The sequence below is a fragment of the Rhincodon typus genome, chromosome 6, assembly GCF_021869965.1.
Source record: "Rhincodon typus isolate 14 chromosome 6, sRhiTyp1.1, whole genome shotgun sequence".
In the NCBI taxonomy this organism is placed as follows: Eukaryota; Metazoa; Chordata; class Chondrichthyes; order Orectolobiformes; family Rhincodontidae; genus Rhincodon; species Rhincodon typus.
The window spans coordinates 67123084-67133336 of NC_063337.1; the positions used below are offsets into that span (position 1 = coordinate 67123084).

At 40.8% G+C, this 10253-nt stretch overlaps 1 protein-coding gene across 1 annotated transcript in view; it reads left to right on the plus strand.

Annotated features, from left to right (window-relative positions):
* The window catches only part of dct (dopachrome tautomerase), a 30881-nt gene extending 28906 nt beyond the window's left edge, over positions 1-1975 (plus strand). Inside the window, exon 8 of the mRNA XM_020515276.2 lies at positions 1803-1975. Coding sequence (XP_020370865.2) covers positions 1803-1975 — 173 coding nt within the window. The remainder of the gene's footprint in view (positions 1-1802) is intronic.
* The last annotated feature ends 8278 nt before the right edge of the window (positions 1976-10253 follow it).

The window sequence follows — 10253 nt, forward strand, 5'->3', positions numbered from 1 at the left end:
AACAAAGACAAGTATCCTGTATGCTTTCTTAACTACCATATTAAGTTGTCCTGCCATCTTCAGGGATCTGTTGACTAGCACCAAGGTCCTTCTGTTCCTTTGAACTTCTTAGTGTCCTTCCATTCATTGGATACTCTGTTAACACCCAGGAAACATTAAATTATGTAAAAGTCAAAGGTCCTGTCAAACGTAATGACTTAATGACAATGTGCAGGTTAGGTGGATTAGCCATGGTAAATTCGAAGTTACAGGATATGATCGGGGGAGGGGGGTTTGGGGGGGGTCAGAGTGCTGAGTCTAGGTGGGATGCTGTTCGGAGGGTCAGTGCAGACTTGATTGGCTGAATGGTATGTTTCCACACTGTAACGATTCTATTCTATGATTCTTTGATTTCATTTGTACTAGGTTTCTCACATGGCAGTCAACAAGATTGAGATGAGGTGACCTGCTTTTAATTTTTTTTATTTACGTAAACGGTAAAAGAATAAATGAAATGCTGTTCACAAAATAAGGAGACTTTTTTTACAATTTACAGGCAATGAAACAAAACAAGTACAAATGACTTCATCTCTTATGCATATGTGTGTGTATACTTATACTTTATATATATTATATCTTATAAACATTTAACCTTCCTACTGAAGAAATTGTGAAGTGTTATACCAGACTTGAAACGTTAACTCTTGTCACATATGCTGTCGGACCTGCTGGGTTTCTCCAGGATTTTTATTTTAGATCAGATCTCTGGCATTTGCAGTATTATTTGTGTATTTAAGCTGGTATGTGTTCAGCATTGAGCAGCAGTGGTCATGTTCCCTCCTCCCAAGAAAACAAATCTTGCATTGTGTATGTTTTGACTGTTTTTCAAATTTGTTCTTTGATTGGATATGGGTGTTACTAGCAAGGCCAGTGTTTATGCCCAGCCCACATTGCCTTTGCACTGAGTGCCTTGCTTAGCCATTTCAGAGAGCAGTTAAGAGTTAACCACATTGCTGTGGGTCTGGAATCACATGTAGGCCAGACCAAGTAAGGACTGCAGATTTCCTTCTCAAAAGGACATTAGCGTTAGATTTTTAGAGCAATTGATAATGGCCGCCTTCGCTAAGATTAATTTTTAAATCCAAATTTGATTAAGACTAATTTTCTTTTCTGCAATTCCAGAAAGGGGCAGGGAGGATGGTAAGCTGTGGGGTTGCAATCATGCATTTTGGGGAAGTGATTAGCAGTCAGAGATTAGGTGGTGGGAGGAGTTGGATTATAAATGTAATGCAGCATGCCTGAACACTGAAGTAGAAGTAATAAGTGAGATCGACAGTTTGGATACAGATCTAGAGGTTGGAGATGAAGAATTTGAGAGTGAGGAAGAGATTGGAGATCAGGCAAGACCTAAAGATTAGAAATTTTGGGAGGTCAGGGGAAGGTTGGTGGGAAGTTGGAGGGCAAGGCAATGCCAATGGTTTTACTTTTCTTTGCAGACAAGGTTTCAGTTAGTTTCCTGACAAACTAAACCAACATAGAAATGGGAAGCTGAAACAGGTGTTGGATCATTTTAATCAAGACAAAGCACCTAAATGGCTGTTACAGTTTGGATAAGGAACACTATTTCTTTGCCTTGACTCAATTCGGTGACCACTGAGTTCTTGCCTTCATGTTAGACAAGGTGCAGCTTCTGTAGCTTTGTAAAAACAGGGACTTTGCAATGTAATTTCACAGTGAAATTTTCCAATGAATGGCAATATTTAATGATGAGTAATCCAGCATTTTTAAATGCAGAAAATTAACTTGTTTCATGGAATCTACAGAATTTCATATTTCCTTGGGTACCGAGCTAGCTGCGACCATCAGTGGAATCTTGGTGGGCTTTGTCTTGTTAGCTGTACTGCTGATGCTATTTCTGCAACAACGAAAGAAGAGAGGTTATGAACCTTTGTTGGGTTCAGAATTTTCCAACAAGATGTACATTGAAGAAGCTTAGTTTATGCAGCTGTTTATTAATAGTAATCTCTTATTCCTATTGCATTGTGTAAAAGCACAACGGAGAACATATAAAAATTTGTAGCTTGTTTTGTGTCGGCATTGCTGTAATGCAATATCATATGATACAAATGTATGTAGAATCTGATGAATTTGTGCTTGATTCTTAGCATGATCTAATTGGTTTATCAATGATGAGAAAAGAACTGATTCATCAATTGGGAAGAATATGCAGTTTTTGCTCTCTCACACAATGATACGTGATTTAGAGCTTGTTAGGATGTAATTGGCAAGGTTTGCCCGCTGTGGTTCTGGCTGAGCAGCCTTCTTAAAAGCTGATTAGATCTTGATTTTCAAAGTATTTTCAAAACCAAAATGTAGCTGCAATAAGAATGAAATTCTAATTCATATTTTGTATTTCCAATTTATGATACTGTCATGACTAAGGTTGTAGGAATACACTGTCTTTCTCTACTTCTACAGGTCACACTATAGATTTTAATGTTTACTCAGTGACCAATATGGTCAATCATATACTTCATTAATTTCAGAATGAAAAAGAAAATTCCATCAACCAGCTTTCTTTTATATCAACAAAATTATTAAATCATTATAAGATTTATTCAACAAAGGTATAAAACTGGTTAACATATACTTCAAAAATAAATAATGAGCTTTAAGTAACCTAACACAAATTAACTTTATCTGCTGGTACCAACATTAAAAGAAAACTTTGCATAATTGCTAATGTTTAAAAAGAATAAAATAAGATATGAAACGTTCCAGGTGGTTGTGGTTTGGTGTTCAGGTACAAGTATACAGATGTCATTAGACCCATGTAGTTGTCACTGGATATTTTCAGAAGCAACTCATTCAGGAGATGTTGTCAAGTCTTAGAAGCTTCTCAGGAGAATGGCTGCAACAGATTTTCCAGCTGTCCCACCTGGCTCGCAAAAAAGCTTTTTCCAAAAAAAGTTGAGAAAGGTTGTCTCAGATAGCTTCTCGATTAGCAGACGGTACCCAACTGCCTTTTCTGAACAAAATGCAAAATATCACTGAGAAATGACTGACAAACATAATCCCTGACATGTGATTCCCTGTTCCTTTGTTCAAGCAGTTCCAGAGTGTATAAGAATCTAATTGTTTGTTTTGCTCAATTGTCTCTTCCAATATATGCTTGAAGGAAAGATCAAAAGTGTCCTATTCAATGATCTTTTCAAAAAAAAACCAAGTCAAGGCATCTCCACAGTCTTTCAAATGAACGAATTTTCACAATATTTTAACCCTGAGTCTGGAAAAAAACAATAACCTTCATAACAATAGGTGCTTTAAAAATGAACATATAGCAGATATTAGTCCAGCACATTATTCCAATTTATGTGCAAGTTCCTTTGTCTCACGTACTATGGTGAAATTATAAAGAGGTGTTTCTCTGAAATAACTGCCAATAAATGAAATTCCTCCTTTTTTATGTCTCACTGCTTTCTTATTTATTATGTAGTCATAGGATGAAATTTTAATTACTCCCAGAGGCAGATGTCTAGTTTTATTGGGCAGGAAGATGTGATGTGGAAACCTTGCTGCCTTCTCAGTTGCCCCTAATTTAGGCTTGAGGCAGGAAGAAAACATGGTGAATGATGAGACATGGGGTCCCTGTTGTTAACCACTCATTGAGATATGCTGCAAGAAATAAGGGAACCTGAAGGAAGCTAACCTCTGTCCTTTTTTGTAGATTCCAAACCTCTCATCCCCAATTTGCTGGAACCTCATTGGAAACCCTTGCTCGCTGCCCTACTTACCTCTCTCTGAGGATTCTATCAATAATCAACATCATAGGACCCAGTCCAGTACCAGCAGTGACCCTTAGTCTTGGTGGCACTGTCAGTACTGTCGAGTTGCCAGCCTCGGGTTAGTTTGCTGTCTTCAGTTGTGTTGGAGGGGTGGGTGTGGGATGTTTGCCCCATACCAAATGGATTAGTGAATCTTGGCAGTTGGGTTCTGTTGCCAAGTAGGCATTTTATTCTTTAAAAAAACCCAAAGAACTGCGGATGCTGGAAATCAGAAGCAAAAGCAAAAATTGCTGGAAAAAGTCAGCAGACAGCGCAGCATCTGTGGAGAGAAAGTCAAGTTAATGTTTTGAGTCCAGTGGCCCTTCTTCAGTACTGATTGTAGCTAGGAAAAGATTGGTATGTATGCTAAAGGTGGGGTTGTGGGGGGAGGGTTGGGGAGGAAATGCTAGATGGAGATGGAGCCTAGAGAGACAAAGAAAAACAGTTGGGTAGACAAAGGAATGTGAGAAGGGCAGCCTGGGAGAATCAATAGCTGTTAATGATGATCATTAGTGACTGATAACAGATTTGTGGTAGCAAGCCATGTGATGACAAGGTCTGTTGTTTGGTGGGTTGAGGTAAGGACATGGGAGAAGTTGCTCAGGCCCTAAAATTATTGAACTCAATATTGAGACCTGAAAGCTGCAGGGTCCCAAGTGGAAAATGAGATGGTGCTCTAGCAACTTGCACTGAGCTTTGCTGGAGCACTGCAGCAAGCCTGACACAGAAATGTAGGCCAGGGAACACAGTGGTGTGTTGAACTGGTGGGCAACAGGAAGCTCAGGATTATTTTTGCAGACAAAACATAGGTGTTCTGCAAAGCAGTCACTCAGTCTGCATTTGTTTCCCCAACGTAGAGCAGACCACATTGTGAGCAGTGAAAACAGTAGATCTTATTGAGTGAAGTGCACAGAAATTGCTGCTGCACTTGTAAGATGCATATGGGGCCTTGGATAGTGAGGAGGGAGGAATTTAACATAAGAGTTGTAACTTCTGCAATTGCAAGGCAAAGTACTGTGGGGGTATGGGGAGGTTTTGGGAGTGGAGAAGGAGTAGACCAAGGTGTCCCAGAAGAAACGGTCTGTGTGGAAGGCCGGCGAGGGAGGGAGGGGAATATATGTCCGGTGGTGGCATCCTGGTGGAGGTGGCAGAAATGGCGGCTAATGATCCTTTTGATATGGATGCTGGTGGGATGGTAGTTGAAGGTTGGGGACCCTATATTATTGTGGGAGGGAAGAAAAAGGGTGACAGCTGAAATGTTGGAGATGGGTTGGACATGACTGAGGGTTCTGTTAACCACAGTGGTGAGGAATCCTCAGCTGAGGAAGGAGGTGAACATATTGGAGGCCCACCAGAACAGATGCAATGGAAATGGGGAAACTGGGAGAATGGAATAGAGTATTTATAGGAAGCAGGGTACAGGGATGTATAGTTAAGGTAACTATGGGAGTTGTTGGGTTTGTTGTGGAATTTGGTGGTCAGACCATCCCCAGAAATTGAAATAGAGACATCGAGGAGGGGAAGGGAGGAGTTAAAGGTGGAGCAGGTGAAGATGAGAGTAGGGTGGAAACTGGAAGCAAAATTGATAAACTTTTCCAATTCTGGTTGGGAAAGGAAAGCAGCACTGATGATGTTGTCAACTTGCCGGATGGGGGCAAGAATAGGACTTGATTAAGGGAGGCCAGGTGGTGGCGGTTGGTGAAGGATGGAACGGGGTTCAGGTGTTTTTTTTCCAGGAAGAAGTGGAGAGCCTTGAGACCATCCTGATGGGGGATAGACGTGTAAGGGATTCCATGTCCATGATGAAGAAGAGGGGCTAGAGACCATAAACTGAAAATTCGGAAACTGATGTAAAGCATCAGAAGAATTGCAAATGTAAGTTGGAAAGGACTTGAACAAGGGAAGAAGAAATTGAGTTGAGGTAGGAAAAGATGAGTTCTGTAGGGTAGGAGCGGGTAAAAACAACAGGCTTGACTGGGCAGTCCTGTTTGTGGATTTCCATCAGTCATACTGCCCTGCCATATTCCGATAATTTTCAGATTCATTGCCTTAAGTGTTCATTAATTGCACTTTTGATGTCTATCATTGTGTCCACTTGCACCGTTCTTGTAGACAGCAGCTTTTCAGCAATTGCCATTTGTGAGTGAATACATTATTTCTCACTTTCACCTTTTGACCAAGCCCTAAATCTGAGTCTGCGGGTGCTTGTGTGATTAACTGATGGGAACGGATTATCTTTGTCTACCACAGGTCACAATTAGGCTTGTCGAGGGGTCCTATGTGACCCTGAGCTATTCTATGTGTGACTGCAAGAATTTGGAAGGAACGACTTCTCCAGTCAGAGGTCAGCTCCCAGTAGGCAACAAAGATGGGAGAGAAGTAATTCTGTGAGCAGCAAGTCACACAACCTCAGTGGACAAATGTAGCCTGAGATCTGGGGCCACAGTGGGTTGCCTGAGGGATAGGGAACTGGGAGCTTTTCAAGAATGTATCAGGTTAGGGAGCACACACATGATAGTTGGGCCTCTGGGAACAGGCAGGGAAAGCTTTAGAGTCATAAATTTATACAGCATGGAAACAGACCCTTTAGTCCAACTCGTCCATGCTGACCAAATATCTGAAATTAATCTAGTCCCATTTGCCAGCACCATGGACTTGAAATGTCTGTGGGGTGAAGAATTAGCTGAATAGAAATTTAGGTAGGTCAACAGCAGGAGCAGTGGGTGGGTGAATTGGGAAAATGGGTGTGAGTGGCAGAGGGTATTGATGAATGATTGTGTGGCAGGGAAGGGGTAAGGGATTGACTGGATTAGTGATTGAGCAATTGAGACATTGACTGGGTAGGTAAACTCTCGAAGTTGTGTGGGAAGGATTTCCAGAATTTTGACCTAGTAACACTGGAGTAATGACAATATATTTCCAAGTCAGGATGGCAAGCAGTTTGAAAGGGAACTTGCAGGTGATAGTATCTGGTATCTTTGTCTTTCTATACATTGTACTAAAGAATCTGTAGGTGCTGGCTGAGGAGCTCTGGTGAATTTTTGCAGTGCAACTTGTAGGTGGTGAGGGCAAGGTTGCAAGTTTGTGAATGTGATGCCAATCAAGCAGGCTACATTGTCCTGGATTGCGTCAAGCTTCTTGAATGCTATTGGAGCTGCAATCATCCAGACAAGTTGGTAGCATTCCATCACACTCCTGACTTGTGCCTTGTAGATCATGAATAGACTTTCAGGATTCAGGGGAGGTGAGTTATTTGCTGCTGAATTCCCAAACTCTGACCTGCTCCTGTAGCTACTGTATTTATACAATTAATTCAGTTGAGTTTCTTGTTAATGGTAACCCCCAAGATGATGACAATGAGGGATTCAGTGATGATAACACCATTGAATGTCAAAGGGCAATGGTTAGATTGTCTCTTATTGGAGATGGTCATTACCTGGAAATTGTGTGGTGCAAATGTTAATTGCTACTTGTCAACCAAAACCTAGATATTGTCAACATCTCGCTGCATTTCAGTATGGTTTGTTTTTAGTAACTGAGGAGTCATGAACATTGTGCAGTCATCAGCGAAAATCCCCACGTCTGATCTTATGATGGAGGGAAGGTCATTGATGAAGGGGCTGAAGATAGTCGGGCTTATGACACGACCCTGAGGAACTTCAACAGATTTGTCCTGAAGCTGAGATGACTGACGTCCAACTACCAAAACCACCTTTTTATGAGCCAGGTGTCAATCAGCAGAGATATTTCTGATTCCATTCACCAATATGACAAGATTACTTTATTCTCCTTGGGATAAGAAACGACAAGTGGATAAAATGGAATTTGTCTGCAGGTTTGCCATCGTACTTTTGTTCAGTCACCGATTAGATGTAGCTGCGTCAGTCTTTCATAAAACACTGTACCTATAAATCTGATGCACAAATTACAAGAGAACACACTAATGCATGCAACAAATTATGTTTTGTGGGGTTAGTTTATTTGTAAACATGATTAGAGATTTCATATGTTCACAGTTTAAAATCATTACAGAAAAATTAAAAGAGGCAGCAATTGGTAACAGAATTACTGGGTTGAGAAATGAAGAGAAAAGGAAACAATAAAAATAGCGTTAATGCAAAAATAGAATGATAAAACGCACCTATTACTTTACTCCTCCCAGCAATTCAACTCGTCACTGATAGCTAGCATCAGGAAGTTGAATTATGTTACTTTGTTTCTAGCAAGTAAGTGCTACACTAATATCCAGCTCAACTTTGCTCCTAACATTGGTTATTCAATGACACAAAAGGTCCAGCTCGTGTTGTGGGATATGGTCAGGTGGGCTTTCTGTTTCTGAAATTTCTGCCCACAATTCTACCTAACTACTAATGCCCTGAATTATTTATGCTCTTTTGATATGCATGAAGTTACTCCACTATATTGACAGGCTACTCTATCTTTTGAAACCTGCATTTAAAAGTGCAATAACCAATGTTTCGCAGCTTTTGTTTAAACAATGATTCACATCTGCCAAGAAGACTGTTCACCTTTCTTTTGCTTTCTCCAGTAATTTTCCATCTGAAGCCCCTTGTCATCAGTTTTCCAGGAAGAGATGATTATATTTTATTGGAGCACCTTACCCCAATTCAAACCGAAACAATAGCATGCCTGGCTGGCCTGTAATGCCTTATTTACCAATGTGGCCATTGTATTTGTCTCTCAATTAAATGAGTTTTATTTAGAAACAGTGGACTGATGTTGCTTTCTTAGTCCAGGTCATTTTATCGTAAAGTGTGATGGGCAGCCTTGTCAATCACTCCCCTGCATTCATTTAAAAGAGTTTTGTTTTGCCTATGCATACAGCTTTGTTTGATGCTGGTCTGACTTTTGAATGTGTCCTTTTCAGATCTCCCACTCAACACAGCTAAAGTCCTACTGTCACGAAGCTGTTGCAGGATTGTTTCTTGGACATTCAAATCTCTGGTGAACAGACTTGTGATTTGCTGAATTCAGTGCTTTAATCAAATTCATGAATAGAATTAATATTTCCTGGTGTTCTCAACATTTTTCTTGGGTTTTCCTCATAACAAAGACCATGCCTGAAGCTTCTTCGGAAGGTCTAAAGCTGCACTCTGTCTCTAGCAGGATATAGGTTATTCAGGACAAGAGGGAAATGCCTCAGTACTTTCCATAATTTCTCTCTTCTTTAAGGTAATTACAATTGTCCCATTCTGAAAATCGGAGGTGAGTGTTTACCCCCACAACTTTCCAGGACGAGTACATGGAGTAAGCAAAAGCTTTGAAGCCGCCAGCTGGAATACCATCAGAGCTGCAGGTTTAGTTTTTATGCATTCATTTCCTTCTTGCAGCTCACCTGGCAAGAGTGGATTCTGGCACCTCGTAGGGGAGATAGCCTGGAAAAGATCAACTGTCACAGTGGAGTAATGATTAAGGAGCTGTTCAAAATGTGGTTTCCAGCATTAACTGACGATAAAGGTGAGCCTTAGGAGTAGAGATACCATCCCTGTGAGTGAAGCAGATTTTATTCATTTCATCTTGCTCTTTCGGTGGTCCTTGTAGCCCTCTAAAAAGTTTGGCTTGTTGGATCTCTTGGGTTTTCTCTTCCAATCCCATGTTCTTTATCTTTAAAATTTGTCTTTGGGGACTGGCCTTGAGCTGTTGGAAAGCTGCCTTTTTGACGTATGACTTTGGTTTATTCTGCCAAGTAATTTCAGAATGCTGAAGAAGGGTCTCAACCCGAAACGTCAGCTTTCCTACTCCTCTGATGCTGCTTGGCCTGCTGTGTTCATCCAGCTCTACACCGTGTTATCTCAGATTCTCCAGCATCGACAGTTCCTACTATCTCTAATTTCAATATGCTGTTTGCTCTTGTTCCAGGAGATTTCATCAAAGCAGTCGTGGTGATGATGGTGTCTGAACCCAGTGGTCTGGCCACAAGAATTAAGTACAGCTGACTTTATTGGGTCCCACTATCCTGGAATTGAATGTTTGTGAGAAGAGTTCCCAGACTGGTCACGAGCTAGCCTTGGAATTCCTCTCTCTGGTAAGGCAACTTTAGGACTGAGACTGTGATCTCCTTCATTGTGCACTGTTGGATCTTGTGACATCTTGGTGCTAGATATGTGTTAATTTCCGATTGAACAAACTGACCACTTTCCCAGCAAAATTAATTGTCCACATGACTCAACATTTGTTCCTTGACTTGATTGACGATGTAATTTAAGAGATCTAGGATCTCTCCACGGGTTTTGTATTTTTCCTTCTACCTGAAAGCAGACTTTGTTATAATGTCCCATACTTAGTACACATTCTCAGCAAATGTAAGACCTTGACTTTTTGCCAGTGTCCCAGACAACCTGGGGATTAAAGGCCTCCAGAAGATTAACCTTTTCTTCTTTTGGGATGACAGTGATGACTTCATGAAGTTAGGATAGAACTTTCCTGTTA